The sequence below is a fragment of the Pseudorasbora parva genome, chromosome 24, assembly GCF_024679245.1.
Source record: "Pseudorasbora parva isolate DD20220531a chromosome 24, ASM2467924v1, whole genome shotgun sequence".
Lineage (NCBI taxonomy): Eukaryota > Metazoa > Chordata > Actinopteri > Cypriniformes > Gobionidae > Pseudorasbora > Pseudorasbora parva.
Window position 1 is genome coordinate 26,355,148 of NC_090195.1, and position 19,786 is coordinate 26,374,933.

Here is a 19,786-nt window from a genome sequence, read left to right on the forward strand (position 1 = left end):
AGATATTTCATGTAATGTGTCCTGTCCACTTAAACTTCAACAGGCATCCTAGTCAGAAATGGCACCCACATCAACAGCAGAGAGGCAAAGGCAGTTTCATGCACGCAGAAAATAAATATGGATAGGTTTTTTCTTTACATTTGTTCAGGTATTTTATGCAAATGTTCATAAAGTAACTATTTTAAAATGTTGGAATTGTTGAGTGTGTGCAACAATCCTTTTTTATGTTGAGTTTTTGTGTTAACATGGCATTTTCTTTTTTAATGACCCACTGATGTAATTATATGAAGTTCAAAAATTAAAAAGTCCAAGTTGAAATATTACCGAATCCCAGGAATGACCCATATATCATATTAAATATCATTAAAATATGAAAATATGAAAATGTATTTGTTAGTTATTCAAATTTGGCCATTTTTGGACAATTATAGGCCTAGCCACAATAAGAACATCAATCGGCTTTTCAAAACAACACTTACAATTCGAGCAGATTATTTGCTGAGAATAAATCAGACTATAGCCTACAAATAAATACATTTTAAATTAAATTAAATGAATAAAGTTACTGGTCTTATTTTGGGAATATATTCATTTGAAATAATAGATTAGTGAACTTTAGAATTGTTAGCCTATTGTTAATTAATAAAAAATAATAATAATAAATATTATTTTTTTTTAATTAATAAAAACATTTAAAATTGTCATATAGGTCTTTATTTATATGGTCTCATCTGTCCATCACGACGCAGGAGGGGCGGAACTAGAGGATCTCGACCAATCACCGAGCGTTTTATGTGTCAGATCGGTTTCCGGTGTGATCAAGATGGCGCTTCGGGAGCTGAGCTCGCTCGAGAGATTTCTAGGATTAAAAAAGCCAAATAAATACAGCACGCAAGGAGGCAAGAAGGTGAATCAAGAGATGAACTTGATATACTTGGAGTTGAGAGTTTGTATTATATTGTAATATGCGTTTGAATTTGATACTATACCATAAATTAGAGATCGTATGAATGAATGACTGGTGTAAATCAGAATAGTTATTGCTTATAATTATTGTTTGAGTATATTTAACGGTTTCCACTTGTAGCAAATATTTAAATGATTTTATAAGTTCATGAATTATGCTGAAATTGTTTTAGCTAAACATGTAAATGCATTCACGACACGTGTGTGTGTTTGTGGTAGTAAGCCCCACTGAGAGATCTACTGTGACATCTGCAGCACCATAGACAGAGATGGAACGTTACATAGTATTTCAGATAACATGTTAGAAAGCCGTTGGAACATAAACTACTTTGGATAGTTTACAACTTTATATAAACACTAGGCTTGTGCAGCATGTGGGTGCCCCCAAAAGTAAAAATTACTTTAGACAAATTTAACAAAAGTCATGAGCTCTTTCAGACCCAGCAGGTGTCTTTTAGGATCCCATACATTTGTCATGTATTTCTAATGAGAAAAGGTTTTATAAAACGATTATATTTATATTGTCCCCCCATTTTTTATTTTAACTTCGTTACTAGACACTGATCACTAATAGTTGCATTCATACTAATAATAATGATGATACTGATAACAATACAAACATATTGCAATATACACATAGTCCCATTTTATAAATAATGAAGATGAGTAAAAATAATTACCTGTTATGCCAACAGTGTACTCCAAAATACAGATCTGTTAGCAATAATAGTATGTTGTTAGTTTTCCTTGAACATTATTTTTTAAGTAATATGTCATATAATATAAGGAGTGATTTAGCAGGTTGATAGCTTTGTTCCGTCAACACTGTAAATATGAAATCATCATTAAGGTTTAAGTAATAAATGACTCTCCTTATCAGCCTAAAAACAATGCAAAAACAGTAGTTCATTAACTTGAATTTTATGAAACAGTAAAGCAGTAAAACCCTTGATCTAGTTAATTTCTTGACAGCTATAACGAAGACCTAATGTTTACTTCAAAATGTTTTAAAATCATAAAAAAATCTTAGTTTTTTTTTGTTTTTATTCCTGTGTCCACAACTTGCTAACTGCTTTTTCAAACAGCAGTGCTTTGACAAATATATCCACACTTGTTGATTGCTTACATTTTTTATATTTATTTATCCAATTGTAGGTCCCTGTTCTCCAAAACAACAAAGGACCAGCATTGATTGGTCTAGTCACTATAGCATCCCATCTGGTCCATGAGGCCAAGAGACCTGAGCTGCTAGGAGACAACGCTGAACAGAGAGCCGTGGTCCAGCAATGGCTTGAACACCGAATAACACGACTAGACAACTGTTCTAAAGAAGAGGTCAAAGTTATATTGAAGGTATGATGATGATGATGAGTAAGGCTTAAGTGGTCCCTGTATTTAAAAAAAAAATGTCCTGGTGCACATTTTTTGCTGCACAGTGGTTAAAGACAATAAAGATTTAATGTGAACGAACTGTGAGAAAGACGTTTTAAAGAATATTTACGCTTGTATAATAATCCACAAAATTTCTGTACATACACAGTTAGGAAAAACGTCAGTGTTTACAATGTTTTTAACAGTGAACAGTGTACCATCTGTTCTCTATATTCTAATATGTTAGAATTTCATAAAAAGTCATTGAATTTTACATTGATATATTTTGCTACCAATTGATGGCCTAATGTATATGTGAGTTCTAATGTCTCTAGGCCGCTTATAACAAAAAAATAAAAATAACAATAAAAAAGCTGCCAACATTTGAAACTCTGAACATGTAAATGAGATATTTAAAGCACTGTAGTTTCTTCATCCATTTGCAATAGCCTATACTAAACTAAATGATTTTTGTTGTGTATATTTTTGTCCAAGTGCAATATTTCCTTTTAAAATAATTTGATAACATTATGACCCCTGAAGGTGTGCTCTGATATCAAGGTGACAGCAGCAGATCCTTTAAGTCCTGTAAGTTGCAAAAATGGGACTTGCATGGATCGGAATTATTTGTTCAGCGCACATCCCACAGATTCTCGATTGGATTTAGATCTGGGGAATTTGGAGGCCAAGTTAACACCTTAAACTCGTTGTGGTCCCCAAACCATTGCTTAACCATTTTTGCTTTGTGGCAGAGTGCATTATTCTGCCAAAAGATGCCACAGCCACCAGATACTACTGTTTTCATGAAAGGGTGTACATGTCTGCAACAATGTTTAGGTAGGTGGTATGTATCAAAGTAATATCCACGTGGATGGCATCCAAGGTTTCCTAGAAGAACATTGCCTAAAGTATCACATTGCCTCTACCATCTTGCCTTCTTCCCATAGTGCATCCTGGTGCCGTGTGTTCCCCAGGTAAGTGACACACATGTACCCGGCCATCCACGTGATGTAAAAGAAAATGTGATTCTTTCGACCAGGCAACCTTCTTCAGGGTTTTTCCTACATTGACATTTTTTTGGCGGCCACCAAAAAAAATGTTTGTCCCGCCAAAGCCTTATTAGATGAGTCATTGTGATTCATAAATTGATGTTGATTACTAATGCGCGTGACAGGGTGCATGTTAACTGAGTGACAAAGAACGAGCAGAGAGCCCCACGTGTGCGCACTCTGTCTTCAAAAGGATCACCATCTTGGCTCTTTCTCACTCCCGTATATCAGTCAAAATCAACTAAACTGACACAATGGTAAAAGTTCGGAAGACTGACTCCATGTTCCACGTGGCACGTTCGCACAATATTTCCCCAGAATTACTGCTGAATGTAAATTGTGCTCAAAAAACTCATTTCTTTTGCCAGATGTTTTGCACATGCAGCTGACATAAACCATACTTTCAAATAAAGTGAAAAATATCCTTATGAAGTGTTTTCTGTGTTGAAAAATCGTTGCTGTTGTTTTAACAGTCTGGGTTCACATATAACGCATCCGCTTTTGTCGATTCACGAACTAATGACTCATTTGAACCGATTCATTTGAATGAATTGCTCTGACAACACTGACCTCACCAATCGGTGTGTAATCATTTACTCACAACACCTCTGAAATGAGAATGCAAGTGTGCTTACCCCATTAAACAAGGGGGGTTAGTAAGAATTAGTTTTAATAATCGACAGTATTTTCATGTATTTATTTTGAGTATTTATATTGATAATGTCAAGTAAATTACCAAAAAGCAAACACACAATTGTTTAGACTAGGGATGTTAACTGATGACCGTTTGACCGATGGTTGAACGTATCAATGTTAACCGATCAAAGTTGTTGGTTTAAAAAAAAAAAAAAGTGATCTCTAAATTAGGCTATTATAGACAGTGGACTAACAGACACTACAATTAAAAACTGAACGTGTGTGTTCAATTTGTGATTTAGCCGTCGAGGGAGTCTCACAGCCCAAAACGCTGCAGGAGTCACATTGACAGTCATGGATGAGCCCAATCATTTGAATGTACTCCAGGGTTTCTACTGATACAAAGCATTATGCTAATCGCTGAAGTAACTCTTTAAAATAGTCAGATTTTTTGAGAACTTGGCATACCATAAAAGTGGTATAGCATGCACCTGTGCGTGATGACTCTTGCGTGTGTGCTGCAATTTCCTCTCTGGCTTTTGATTGCGGCCTTACCAGTTTTCTTGAATGAAGTGTTAATAATTTGCGCTATAAGCTCCCATGTCTGCTTTTTCCCCTGTGACACCCGGCTCAAATTTTCCTTTACTGGTGCTTCAAAATAACTGGGCTAACAGAAAACACTGTTGCTCTGTCCAGCTGGGGGTTCTCTCCTCCTTATATTTGACTCCATGTTTACTACATTAAAACCAACACTTAGACATGCCAGTGTAATTGGTAAGAGCGGAGCAATTTTTCCTCTTAAGGCCCTTTCACGCCGGACAAGTAACAAAATATTTTCCGGTTGCGACTAGTTCTCATCAAATTTGCGACATCTGTGACATTTCCGAGCTCTAACATTTCAAAACATTCACGATGACAGCTGAGAAAACATGGATACTTCATGCAGTGAAGATAAGCTTTTCATTTTCTTTAAAAGACAGAGAAGGGAGTTTTGGGTGCTCAGGGGTACCCTCTGGTCCTCTTTGGTCAAAAATGACCTAAACATTTTACGTTTTTAAATAATTTTTTGGGAGGTTAGCGGAATGGAATGACACTTTGTGACTTGTTGCATTAGCTATGTGAACACAGTGGTCCTGGAGATGTTTAGGTTATGTTAAAGGGTCGTAAAAAAAATAGTCACACTTGTCTCCTTCGCGGTCAAAATGACCGACAGGAATAAATGGGAAATACGCAAAAATATCGTAAAAATAAACGCTTCAAATTTGCGTTATTCGCGCAAACGAGGTGAAATCACGTCCATCGCGCCGCAGAACCTCCAGACGTGCGTCAATGCACCTTTCCATCCAGATTCGCGCTCGGTGTGAACGTACCTTTAGAACCTTTAAAAATACAAGCCCTGCTGTGTACATTTGTGATGACATAAGATGAATGCAAATGCACAAAGGTTCGATAGAATCGAGGTGAGTGAAACCGGACCAAAGCTGTGGGGGGCACTGGGAACAATCATGCCTGTACTCGGGTCACAGCAAACGTTCCCAGTTTAAATGCCCTCTAAATTATATTAAAAAAAAATATTAAAGTACCATCTTCCCATTGAGTATTAGCATGCATGTGGTTTGTACTCTCTCAATAATAGCAGTGGAGTTTTTAAATATCTGCACTGCAGTCTGTCGGATGGGCTTTAATTGACATGTGTAGGGTAGCAGGGGTCACACGCTGTCCTGCGATCAGTTCAGAAGGGATTAAAGGTATAAAACGTCTGTGGACAGTGAGAGGCAGTCTCGTTAACACACTCAGCGGGGTGGACGCCTCTTGGCGGTAGCTGTCAGTGCGTGGCGCAGTGCTGTCCGAGCATGGGTCTGGAGCAGAGCACTGCTGATCGCTGGTTAATAGTGGCAGTTTAAACCGTAATGAAGGGCTGATGTAATGCCCACGGCACACCACTGTCTGACCAACTCACAGCACTCTTTAAGGCAGGATCACAACATTTAAAAGCAGGAGAAACAGGAGTCCTGCAGCCTACAGGAATAGACACCAGAGTAACAAGAAGATTCAAGGGAGAGTTTCAAATCAGGATAAAGCTCATCTTTGATGGGTGGATTTGAAGACAAAAACAGCTGAATCGACTGTAAGCGAGAGCTTTTTTTTTCAGAGTAAAACTGTAAGGTGGATGAAATTGGAGCCACAGAAAGTTGCCCAGGGTTGATGATAGGGTTGGGAACCAAGAACCATTTCTTATACAGAACCATTATTATTATAATTTTAATACTGGAACAAACAAAAAAAAAGGTTTTGGTTCCGAAAATGGTTCTGGTGTGATGTATGGATGAAGCACTAGGAGCGTGTCCTTTAATAGCGACATCTCCGCTCATGAATATTAATAGCCTTGCCTGCTGCAGGAGGGCAACCAATTAAAGCAGTTTAGCACTGAAAAGCCCCCTCGCTACTCATATAGGCCTTGTCTGATATTTTCTTATTAAACATGGTGAGGAAAAGGTCTAAAGTGTGGATTAATTTAAAAAAAAGATTTAATGATGATGATGTAACACGTGACAAGTTAATAACATGCAAGGAGGCTGTACTAGCAATATGACTAAACATTTTCTATAGCATGGAATCAGCCTCAACTTGCAGTGTTTGAACACTTCTGCACCTTACTTGTCACCTACATGTCCCCATCGACAGTTAGGAATCCATACAAGGTCTAAATAGGTTGTTTCAATAGTAATTATTTAATAGTATTTTATTTCGTTTTTCTCAATTCTTTTTTTTTTAATTGAATATTTCAGTATTTTAAATAGGGATTTGAGCTTGAGGATACTTTCCCTCCGGTTAAAGGATTACTTCACTTAAAAATGAAAATGTCCTGATAATTTACTCACCCCCATGCCATCCAAGATGTTCATGTCTTTCTTTTTTCAGTTGAAAAGAAATTAAGTTTTTTGAGGAAAACATTCCAGGATTTTTCAATGGCAACCAAAATGTTGCAGGTTCAAATCAATGCAGTTTCAAAGGGCTTCAGAGGGCTCTGCACAATCCCAGCAGAGGAATAGGGTCTTATCTAGCGAAAACATCGGTCATTTTCTCAAAACAAAACAAAAAATATACTTTTTAACCTAAATGGCTCATCATGTGCTACTCTGTGGCACACCAACGATTGCACAATCACGTTGGAAAGGTCACGATAGACGTAGGCAAAAGTACTGCCCCTGTGTTTACAAAGCGCACATGCAAAGACTAATACAAAAAAGGTAAAATAACCGTTATGACCCTGGTCTAGATCAGAGAAGCGGCATAAAGGAAATGGTCAGAAGCTTCAACTATTTTTTTCTTTTTCTGTTTAGTTCAGTCACAAAACAGAAAACGAAGCTACTTCTTCAGGGCTGGGTTGTAACAGATCTAAATTATTTTATTACTATAAAAATCTAAATGTTGGTGTGGGCTGTGCGGCAATGGGCAGGTGATTATAACCAGTGATGCAGCTGAACACTCTCAAAACCGACTAGTATATATCCACCTGTTTTTATTTTTTTTATTTGCTCTTATAATTTTTAATTAAAATAACTTCCCCTCCCACTGTCATGTTTTATTTTATTTATGTAACAATAGGGGAAAAAAAGACTTCCGCAATGTCTGTTTCTTGACAACTTTGACATTTAATGTCCTGTTTTTCCACCTACATCTTAAAGGGTTCGTTCACCCGAAAATGAAATTTATGTCATAAATGACTCACCCTAATGTCGTTCCACACCAGTAAGACCTCCGTTCATCTTCGGAACACAGTTTAAGATATTTTATATTTAATCTGAGAGCGTATCCAAGTGTATGCACACTATACTGTCCATGTACAGAAAGCTAATAAAAACATAATCAAAGTAGTCCATATGTGACATCAGTTAGTTAGTTAGTTAGAATCTCTTGAAGCATCGAAAATACATTTTGGTCCAACAATAGCGAACACTACAACTTTATTCAGCATTGTCTTCTCTTCCACGTTTGTTTTCAAACCTCAAATAAAGATTCAAATGGTTCATAAGATTCATCACATCAGCGTATTGATTCATGATTCGGATCGCGTGTCAAACTGCTGAAATCACGTGACATTGGCGATCCGAATCATGTCAAAGCTATAACCAAACTTGCTTTTGATTCAAAATAAAAATATATCGCAAGTGTATATACATTTTTGGCCATAATTTGAATTGTGATTGGATTGAAGTGAATACAATCATATCAATTTGTGCAATTGTGTAGAACTGTGTTCAATGTTAAGCTTCGTTTCAGAGAGAAGATATAAAAAGGTCAACGTCTTATAACGCAACACAGTCCAGTGTAACACAGATGTGTCTTTAGGCTGTCCATCTACTCTTCCTCAAACACAACTGTGAGTTTGATGTGAAACTTTCCAAAGCCTGGATACTACAGCGGGGGTGGTGTGTGTTTGTGTGTGTGTGTGTGTGTGTGTGTGTGTGTGTGGTGGAGAGAGGGGGGGAGGGGGAGGGAATTCTCGGGGGACAGGAGCATCTTCAGCACTTGTGCACAATACAGCACAGTGTCTTGAGGGCTAATGGAGGCAGTGAACAGTGTTTAGATGAGCTACTTTTTTTACACACACTCGGACAAGCACACGCACTTGTCTGCCTGAACTCTATCAATCAGAGAGCCTTAAAACTACAATATTACAATTATTTGTACCTTTACTGAATTGTTTAAATGCCTCTAGCCTTTAGATGGTCATCTTCCATTCTCATGTCAAATCTCAAGCTGATGGGACCAGATTGTTTATACCCGTTGCAGAACAGGCCATTCCATGATGACACAAGTTTTTAGTCCTCCAACTAGAAGATCCACCAACATGTTCTTTCTGTCAAAACTATTTATCATTAAAGCATGTTTTATTAGATTGAGCTGGTTTTAACCCTGTGATAATTTTTTATTCAGTTAACTTAAGACATTTTAAACAGTTAAACCAAATATATTTAGAGTAACAAAAATAAATGGTTAGAAACCTGATAAGAATATAGTTTTATCATAAATTTGTTTCGCCATGAAAATAGACAGAAGCTGGCATGGTGCTAAAAACAAAGGGACAAACAAACTCACATTCTCATAAGATGTTTTTAATACAGATAGAGCCGACTTTAAAAGTAGATTAGATAAGATTCATATAGTGAAAGAGACCCTGGAATGCAGACTCCTTAACTGGTGAATCTGATAAAACCACATATTGATGCAAATAAACCAGTGGTGGTTAGATTTTTAAATTGTTGCAAAGTCTAATTACAAAGTCTAGTTTGTGTGTGTGTGTGTGTTTTTGTTTGTTTTTGTTTTATTTTTTGGAGCCCTGCTAAACTGCCAGCAAGTCTGACCTCTTAAGTTACAGTCATTGGAACAACAGTGTTAGTAACGGAGCTTTTATATGTTGGTGTTCCTGCTAAACTATTCGTGAACCAAATTTTCATGTCAATGTATTGTCTGATATCCTTTGTTTAAAGCAAGCCTTTAGGCTCTCAGTTCAATTTATCTCAAGTTTTATCCCTGTTCTTTTGCATGATGGCCAGAACCTCTGTTTACCCTCCAAAAATTCCCATTTTTGGCAGCACAGCATACCCATAGTCACTTCCTTTTATTCTTCCCCTGCAGGAGCTTAACCAATACCTGGAGGATAAAGTTTACCTGGCTGGGAACGTCTTCACCCTGGCAGACATCCTCATGTATTACGGCATTCACCACATTGTTGTAAGTCCCTCAGCGGTGAACTTCAGTCGTTAGAGAGAAGTGATGCAGAGTTCCAATTAAAACAGTAAGACGCTTCAAGCACAGGAGAAACCTGATACAGCAAAAAGATGAGACATAGTGATGTCATTTCCCAGGACAGCAGCCAAGGAAGTTTAAGGAGCCTGAAGGAGCCCATTGAGACAGGAAGAGAGGGATGAAATGAGAATTAGAGAGAAAGGGAATAGAATATCACATCTCTACATGTCAGTGCTTGTAATTGACTGACTAAATGACTGACAGAGAGTTGTTATTACCCAGAAGGCAATAGTGCGTCACTCTGCTTACAGTCCCTGGAGATAGTCAGTTAGATGTACAGTGTCTAAAAATGTATTTATCCCCTTTGTAGATTTCATGCTTTACTGTAAAACATTGAACTACAAAGGAACTTGTTTGGCATTTGTCAAAGTGAATACAAATTGCAAAATGTATCCCTACACTGCTCACTACAACTATTAATGCGAATTGTAGAACCAATTGCCTATACCAGCGGTGAAAAATAGAATATATTTAAGATAACGGGAAAAGTAAAAAAGCACACACTGGTTGACCTTTTTTTTTTTTTTTTCCCTAAGCAACAATAAATGGTTATGCCATATAAATTGTTATACATTTTCACAGTGTGCCATATTATAGAGAGTAAATGAGAAGTTGACAAATAAGCAGTAAAAAAATGCTTCTTTTTTTTTTTTGTAAAGCACCTTTAAAGAAAAAAAAAAATCGTATTATATAGTGTGAAGTTTGAGAAAATATAAGAGGTCACTGTCATATTCTTTCAGGCTTTTTTTGTGACAGAAAGAATATAAGGGTGTCGCACAAAATGACAACAGAAATTACATTTTTTATTAGGTTTCCCAAAAATTCTCTATGTGTACATACTATGTGACTGTATCAAGTTCCTACACTTTTAGAAATATATGGATAATAAATATGTGTGTGTGTATGTATATATATATATATATATATATATATATATATATATATATATATATATAATATATTGAACACCTAGGATGGTCCAAAAGAGCAACGTTATTCTCCTGGAAGAAGTCCTTCGTCAGTCAGGCTTTGTGAATTGCAGCGTTGTCCTTTTGAAAGACCCAGTCATTACCGCACAGACGGGGGCCCTCGGTCAAGAGGGATGCACGCTGCAACAGATCCACATAGCCAGTCGCCATTTGACGCCCTTGCACAACCTGAAGCTCCGTTTTCCCATTGAAGGAAAAAGCACCCCAGATCATGATGGAGCCTCCTCCACTGTGCCGCGTAGAAAACATCTCAGGTGGGATCTCCTTGTCATGCCAGTAATGTTGGAAGCCATCAGGACCGTTCAGGTTAAATTTTTTCTCGTCAGAGAATAAAACTTTCTTCCACTTTTCAATATCCCATGTTTGGTGCTCCCTTCTAAATCGGCAAGTTTGTGTCGTGGGAGGAGACGTGGCCTTTGAAGACGTTTTTTGTTCTTGAAGCCCTTCTCTAGCAGATGACGTCTTATGGTTATTGGGCTGCAGTCAGCATCAGTAAGGGCCTTAATTTGGGTTGAGGATTGACCTGTGTCTTCACGGACAACCTGTCGGATCCTGCGGTTCAGTGCAGGTGAAATCTTTTTGAGTCTAGCACTTGACTTTTTTGTACCATAACTCTCAGGATTTTTTGTGTCCAACCTCAGCAGCGATGGCGCGTTACGAAAGGGCTTGCTTGTGCAGCTCAACAATCCTGCCACGTTCAAAGAGAGAAAGCCTTTTTGCCTTTGCCATCAGGAGATCTTGACAGTAAGCCCCTTTCATACTGCACGTCTGACCCGCAATATTCCCGGAGCATTGCCGGGTCGCCTTCTGTGTGAAAGCAACCACGTCCCGGGATTGATTACCGAATTCGACCCGGGTCGGGGACCTAGTAATATTGCGGGATTCGACCCGGGACGAGCGCTGTGTGAACAAAAGCCGAAACTAATGCCGCAACGTGTACGTAGTTATCGTGCGACTCCTAGAGCTTGTTTTTTCAATAACACAACCCTGCAGTGCCAGAAGAGCTAGTCGGTGTTTTAAACGCAGAGAGTGTTCGTATACAAAAGAAACTAAAATTAAACAAGCAGAAATGTGCGCAAACTGGACACAAGTCGAGACCACGGAGCTCCTTACTATCTGTGCTGAAGCGGAGATCGCTCGCCGTTATACGTCACATCAGGATGTCACGTGTCAACTCGACCCAGGACCGTTACGGGTTGTGTGTGAAAGCGCTCGTATTACGGTATTTCGCTGGCAGTGTGAATGGGCCAAATCTAGCGGCCCGGGAGCAAATGCCGGGTCGCATTATCCATGTATTTGCCGGAATCGCAGTGTGAAAGAGGCTTATGACTGCTTGAAGAACAATGACATGAAAGCCATATTTTTGTGCAGATTTGACCTTTTTATGGCTATGGTCTTAAACTTTTGATCAGCTGATAAACGGCCCGTTTCAGTTTAAATGCAGTTTTTAATAAATTGCCTACTCTCTATTTTTTGTCTCTTGCTCCTGTTTCTTCTTTTGGCATTTTGAAACGGCACTTACAACCCGGTTATGATCCACAAGTGTGAAATGTGTAAAACTTGCAATGCATCACCTGGTCTTAAGATTTTGTTCAGGAGTGTTTGTATGTATGTACACATACACAGTGCCTAGCGAAAGTATTCGGTCCCCTTGAACTTTGCGACCTTTTGCCACATTTCAGGCTTCAAACATAATGATATGAAACAAATTTTTTGTGAAGAATCAACAACAAGTGGGACAATCATGAAGTGGAATGAAATTTATTGGATATTTCAAACTTTTTTAACAAATCAAACACTGAAAAATTGGGCGTGCAAAATTATTCGGCTCCCTTAAGTTAATACTTTGTAGCGCCACCTTTTGTTGCGATTACAGCTGTAAGTCGATTGGGGTGTGTCTCTATCAGTTTTGCACATCGAGAGACTGAAGTTTTTGCCCATTCCTCCTTGCAGAACAGCTCAAGCTCAGTGAGGTTAGATGGAGAGCGTTTGTGAACAACAGTTTTCAGTTATTTCCACAGATTCTCGATTGGATTCAGGTCTGGATTTTGACTTGGCCATTCTAACACCTGGATATGTTTATTTTTGAACCATTCCATTGTAGATTTTGCTTTATGTTTTGGATCATTGTCTTGTTGGAAGACAAATCTCCGTCCCAGTCTCAGGTCTTTTGCAGACTCCATCAGGTTCTCTTCCAGAATGGTCCTGTATTTGGCTCGATCCATCTTCCCATCAATATTAACCATCTTTCCTGTCCCTGCTGAAGAAAAGCAGGCCCAAACCATGATGCTGCCCACCACCATGTTTGACAGTGGGGATGGTGTGTTCAGGGTGATGATCTGTGTTGCTTTTACGCTAAACATAACGTTTTGCATTGTTGCCAAAAAGTTCAGTTTTGTTTTCATCTGACCAGCGCACCTTCTTCCACATGTTTGGTGTGTCTCCCAGGTGGCTTGTGGCAAACTTTAAACAACACTTTGTATGGATATCTTTAAGAAATGGCTTTCTTCTTGCCACTCCAGATTTGTGCAGTATACGACTGATTGTTGTCCTATGTACAGAGTCTCCCACCTCAGCTGTAGATCTCTGCAGTTCATCCAGAGTGATCTTGGCTGCATTTTTGATCAGTCTTCTCCTTGTATGAGCTGAAAGTATAGAGGGACGGCCAGGTCTTGAAGATTTGCAGTGGTCTGATACTCCTTCCATTTCAATATTATCGCTTGCACAGTGCTCCTTGGGATGTTTAAAGCTTAGGAAATCTTTTTGTATCCAAATCCGGCTTTAAACTTCTCCACAACAATATCTCGGACCTGCCTGGTGTGTTCCTTGTTCTTCATGATGCTCTCTGTGCTTTAAACGGACCTCTGAGACTACCACAGTGCAGGTGCATTTATACGGAGACTTGATTACACACAGGCGGATTCTATTTATCATCTTTAGTCATTTAGGTCAACATTGGATCATTCAGAGATCCTCACTGAACTTCTGGAGAGAGTTTGCTGCACTGAAAGTAAAGGGGCCGAATAATTTTGCACGCCCAATTTTTCAGTTTTTGATTTGTTAAAAAAGTTTGAAATGTCCAATAAATTTCATTCCACTTCATGATTGTGTCCCACTTGTCGTTGATTCTTCACAAAAAAATACAGTTTTATATCTTTGTTTGAAGCCTGAAATGGGGCAAAAGGTCGCAAAGTTCAAGGGGGCCGAAGACTTTCGCAAGGCACTGTATGTATATATATATATATATATATATATATATATATATATATATATATATATATATATATATATTAGGGCCGGGACTTTAACGCGTTAAGATTAATTAATTACGTGACTTTAACGCGTTAATTAATTATGCAAAAAATAAAATAAAAAAAATAAATACAAAAATTAACCACACTTATTTTTGCACCACGGAACGTTTTTCAATGAATGAGTTTCGACGGACTGATTATACTGGAACACCAACTAGCGCTCCGGAGTCACGACAACCACAACAACCAACCATGAGTGAACATGAACGAAGAAGCTGATTAGACCGCTTTGCTTGGCCCCGTGGATGGGAAATTTTGTTTTAAAAAACGTAAGAATGGAAGCGTCGTCAAGAGCATGGTTGTGTGCAAGCTATACAACAAGGAATCTGCGTATCACCGCAACACATCGAGCCTCAAATATCACAAATATGCTTTTGCTACACTTAATGGCAAACATTGCGCTGGTGTGCTGGACTGAAATAAATAAACAATATTTTGTTGATTAAGCTTATGTATTCAGTCATTATTCAATGGTATACTAAAAATCCATGTGAAAAATGACTTCTCATTGTTCTCAGGTCAAATATTTATATGCAATTAAAATGCGATTAATTACGATTAATTAATTACAAAGCCTCTAATTAATTAGATTAATTCTTTTAATCGAGTCCCGGCCCTAATATATATATATATATATATATATATATATATATATATATATATATATATATATATATATATATATATATATTAGTGTTGCACGGTATACCGGTTCTAGAAAAGTATTGCGATACCTTGCTACTACAAACGGTAGGATATGGAATTTTATTAGTACCGGTACTTTAAGGAGGACAGGGCTAACATGAGCAGTATTCTTAATTTGCGTGGAAGTGTGACAGCAGGTGTCAGGACACGTGTGCGGAACTCTGCTTCCACCGTTCAATAAACATGGGAAGTAGAACAGTTAAATGCGCGCAACGCATGATAAAGAAAGCAACAGAAATATGCACGCATGAGAAGAAAAAGCGCACACCTTTCAGACAACATGTGGTTGCGATTCAGTTCTTTCACGGATTATTATTTGCGTTTGAATGGTCAAACATATGTAAAAGTGCACAGTCTGGCGAGTATTCAGGTAAACACAGTCGGATATGATTTTAGTGAACATACAGCTGAGGTAATGAGAGCCGTGCAGGTCTTAAACCAGACCTACTATTCTGTGTGATTTAATGTTAATCAAACACCAATTAAAAATAACTCAAGCTTAAAAAGCTAAATAACTCAAATATATTTATTAAGAATCAGTTTATTGTTAAATTATACAATGAAGACTAGTACGCAGTTTTATATTTGATAATTTAATTTCTTTCTGGACTTGCTACTCTTAAAGAGACCTAATGTAGCTGAAAAATAAAGCACTGATTTGGCATATTGTTTGTAATTAGCATTTTTGCTTTTTCAAAAAAAAAAACAATTTAAAATCTATATTATAATTATAAAATTACACTTAAAAAATATTAAATTACTCGTATCATGAAGTAAGATTTTGGTCATCCCAACCTGTTGAGAAGTGAAAGGTTAGTGAATGATAACATGATTGATAATGTGATCTCTGTGAGGATGTTCACAATGGCATGTAGTTATTATAGCAATAAAAGGAGGAAATGGGCAAAAACCAGCGCTGGAACATGCTGGCCAAGTGAATTTTTAGTAAAAAAATTAAACGATGAATAGTAAGTTCTGTTGTCATATTATTCGTATTATCTGTTTGTTTGTTTTTCTTACCGTGGTATCGATTTAGTATTGGTATTGAGGTATTTTGATTTGGTATCGTATCGAAGTCTAAATTTTGGTATCGTGACAACACTAATATATATATATATATATATATATATATATATATATATATATATATATATATATATATATATATATATATATATATATATATATAGTCATTTACTAAAATAGACACTTTTAAAATTAAGCCTGAGGTATTTATTAACAATTGTATACAGTGATTTTTTTTTTTTTAATTTATAAAAGTTGTAATTTATTAAACCATACTTGAGATAGTCACACCATAGGACAATTTTGAGATTTGGCTAAACAAAAATCAAGTCCATGTAAGACAAATAGATATTTTTTTTATTTTATAAAAACTTTTATTTTTATTATTTTTTGTGTGACAGTGAAAATGCCATGTCACGTCAACAATCCCAATACTTATGTAAGGTTTTTTTTTTTTTTTTTTTTAAGGTGGTGTTATAGTTGTATAAAATGCTGTATAGCTATATAGAAAGCCTAGGTAAATACTAAATAAAGGGTAAATACTTTTTGTAGGCACTGTATTGGTCTAATGTCTCTGTAGTGTACACACAGTTTAAACCTTTAATGGTCACCATCTAATGTTTGTCCTCACTTTTTCTTGATTTCATAGGTGGAATTGGCTATACTGGAGAAAGAGCGTTATCTGAATGTCACCAGGTGGTTTGACCATATCCAGCACTATCCAGGCATACGGCACCATTTGCCTCCTGTGGTGGTTCTGAGGAACAGAGTTTACCCGAGTGGACACCACTAAAAGTTTTGATTTACTATGGGACATCAAATAAACCAGATCTTAAGGTCACCATATCAAAGCTCATCTAACACACAGAGCTGTCCCCTTGTGTTCTACTCCACAATTCTGACGTTAACCCAAACAGCCAGGACAAGTAAAGCAGGTCTTTTTTGTTTTGTATTTAGTTTGTTTTGTGCAAGCTGGTTCATGGCCACTAGTCATGTTGTTTTATATATGAGTTAAGAATGAGTGTGGTTAAATGTATGTGGATTGGAGTAACTCTGCACGATTAGTGAGAATAGTGGCTATGGTTAAAATGAAACTTTCTTTTGCTAATTGTACAGCATTTAATTCTAATAATACAAATATTTAAAATAAGTAAATGTAATAATTGCTTTTTCAGATAAGGTTGTCATTAATTCCATAAGAAGATAATATCGAAAGATTTTTCCCACTTGTCCCTCATGCTTCTTTTGAACCCACACAAATCTTTCCTCATTTGGCATTTTCTTCTGCTGTTCATCTCTTTCTTGTAGTGTTAGCGCTGGTGTGGGCAGTAGTCTGGGGTTTGATAGGATGTCATGTTTTTTTGCTCTGGGGCAGCGGGCAGACTACCAGCTGTAGCCGCACAGACAGCACTGGTGTATTCGGATTTTCATGCGCTTTTTACTCACATCTACAACCAGTGTGTAATTTTCCCCCACAAATCCCCTTCTGCGCTGTTCATAGATGTGGGTTGCTTTAGACATTTCAAGTATTCAACTGCTTAATCACCTTCTATTTAATATGAATCATGCATCAAAGGGTTTTTAGTGTTAAAAATGTTTTTGAGCGTCACTGTGAAGCATTGTTATAAAAGATCTGTGCTTGTGCTTTCATAATTAAAGCATTTTGAGAAAGGGTTTAGGGTAAAAATGCTTTTTCAGTTCCAGGAAACGTGTTCCTGAGAACATAGCAGCTTTATTGATCATAAACCAATGACTCAAAACATCTTTTGGGAAACCAAGTGCTTCATACAACGTACAACATGTGGCCAATCTGGTTTGGAGCTGCTCTTCTCATAGCCTTTATGTTTGAAAATCCTCTTCTTATGAAAGGGAGATGTGTTTTTGCACGTTTACTTATCTACTGTGCATATGCTGACAAAAACATCCCTCTGTTCTTTTTATTATACTTCCTTTCCTGTAAGCCTTCTTTATGAAATGTCTGCTGCTCTCAAGCTCAAGTTTGTGTTCTTTAATGTCAACAATGTTGTCCTGTGCCAATAAATGAAAACAGAACTATCAGTGTCCTTTTTTTATGAGTCCTCCTTCTGGATATATGACACATCCCATTTTTTTGCAGAATTCAAAGAATTTCCATCTGACATTCAGTGTGTCCATAGAAAAACTGCAGTGGAACAAAGCAATGTGTGTTTGTGGAAGTGCAAACTGAAGAAGCGACAGAAATCTTGCAGTCATCAGAACAGGCCTTGTGACCAGATAATGGAGAGACCCACAGTGGAGTCTCTGTCAGGCCTGTTTATTTCTGTCTCCAGATTTAATTGGGCGGCTAATCTAAAAGAGGCTTCCCTCATCAAGATGAAATTTATCGCCTCTTTCACATCTACAAAAGATGACCCAACCCCATGTAGCAGATGTTCCTGAATGGATGTCTTTAAAAAGATTTCAACTGAAGTTTTCCACATTTTTCAAACATCAGTTCAGGTGTCAAGAGGTCGTTATAGCTTTAGCTCCAAGTTTAAGTCACAAAGATCCACAGCAGGAGGTATAGGACACTCCAATTAATTCAGACCTTTGTCCTCTATGTAAAGTTAGAGGGAATCCACTCTTCATGGGCAGACTTCTTTCATTTCAGTTGCGTCTCATCTTTCATTGAATTCTGGCAATTAATTTGCCTTGCATTGCTCAAGAAGTCGAAGTTCAAGAACTTTGGGGCATTAGCTTTCACATGGCGCGTTGTCTCACAGTATGCCACAAGGTCAACAAACCACCTACTGCTTTCCCAAAAGGCTCCAGGGAGTTCAGGAAGTGCAAATATTTGTGACCCTAGATGCTCTAGGACACTTTACCAATGCCTTTCTCTTTATGCAGAAAGATCTTTGTGAAGAGACAATAAGTAGCACTTCAGGACAATGGGTGTAGTACTTCTGAAAAGTTGAGTGCTGTAACAAGATTTCTACTAGAATGAAACATACTTGCATCATCGACACAGCAACAGACCACAATGGAAAGATGGATACACATTGACTTTGCCAGGCTGCGCTCGTATTTTGTTTGCATCATGTCCTCTAAAGTGCCTGAAGTTTTCACCAACTGTTCATTATGTCTTGTTAACAAGATAAAGAGCTGCATGCCAGGCGAGATGTGAAGCTGGGGAAAAAAGAGGACCCTGATTGATTCAATGAAACTATCAGCTCTGCGTGGGGCGCATTAGCGCAAAGTAAGTGGTTGTGACAGCTCCTGTGTTATCTGCACCCAACAGGAAGTGACAGTTCTACCATGCACCCATAAAGCAGGCATCTGATTGTCTACTGCAATTACATGACTGAAGCAAAACAGGAAGAGGAAAAAGTTACGTGGTGGTAACGCATCCACACACAATTAATAGCTTTACTTTAGAATGGCGAGAAGCAAATTTAGGTGGAAATGCTCCACTCCAGGCAATGTAAATGTCAAAAACATTTGCGAGTCTGCGAATTAATATGTCTCAGAGGCAAAAGTGTTTTACATATGAAGCTATGCATGTTATCGTGGAATGAGGTATTCTGAGCTAAACACTAGCATCAAAGGCCTGTCACTCTTACTTAAATATGCAAGGGCTCAGTAAAGAGAACAGCTTCTTTTTATCTCCAGTTTCCTTTGTATTACCCTCTTACCTAAGTTCTGCAATAAGACGGAAGGATCACAGGTGTAAGTCTACAGAATCTTTGAGATGCTCCTTGCTCACTTCATCAATCACAGAAGGCGTCTGATTTAAAAGGTGCTAAAGTACATGTGTGTGACCCCAGGCACCGTGATGGCACCTTAGCACTAACACGGATGACAGACTTTTCCAGAAATAGACCCTCTGCTGCACAGAACCCTGTCCCAGCTGCATGAAACAGACTCCTGAGAGGGATATGTGGGCCTTGTGCACCATGTG

General features: G+C 37.7%; 1 protein-coding gene across 1 annotated transcript; it reads left to right on the plus strand.

Moving 5' to 3' along the window:
• The first annotated feature begins 757 nt into the window (after positions 1-757).
• Positions 758-17,928, plus strand: eef1e1 (eukaryotic translation elongation factor 1 epsilon 1). Its single transcript, XM_067434482.1, has 4 exons — positions 758-907; positions 2,122-2,319; positions 9,666-9,761; positions 16,520-17,928. The coding sequence occupies exons 1-4, from the start codon at positions 824-826 to the stop codon at positions 16,661-16,663; spliced, it is 522 nt and encodes a 173-aa protein (XP_067290583.1). The 5' UTR covers positions 758-823; the 3' UTR covers positions 16,664-17,928.
• The last annotated feature ends 1,858 nt before the right edge of the window (positions 17,929-19,786 follow it).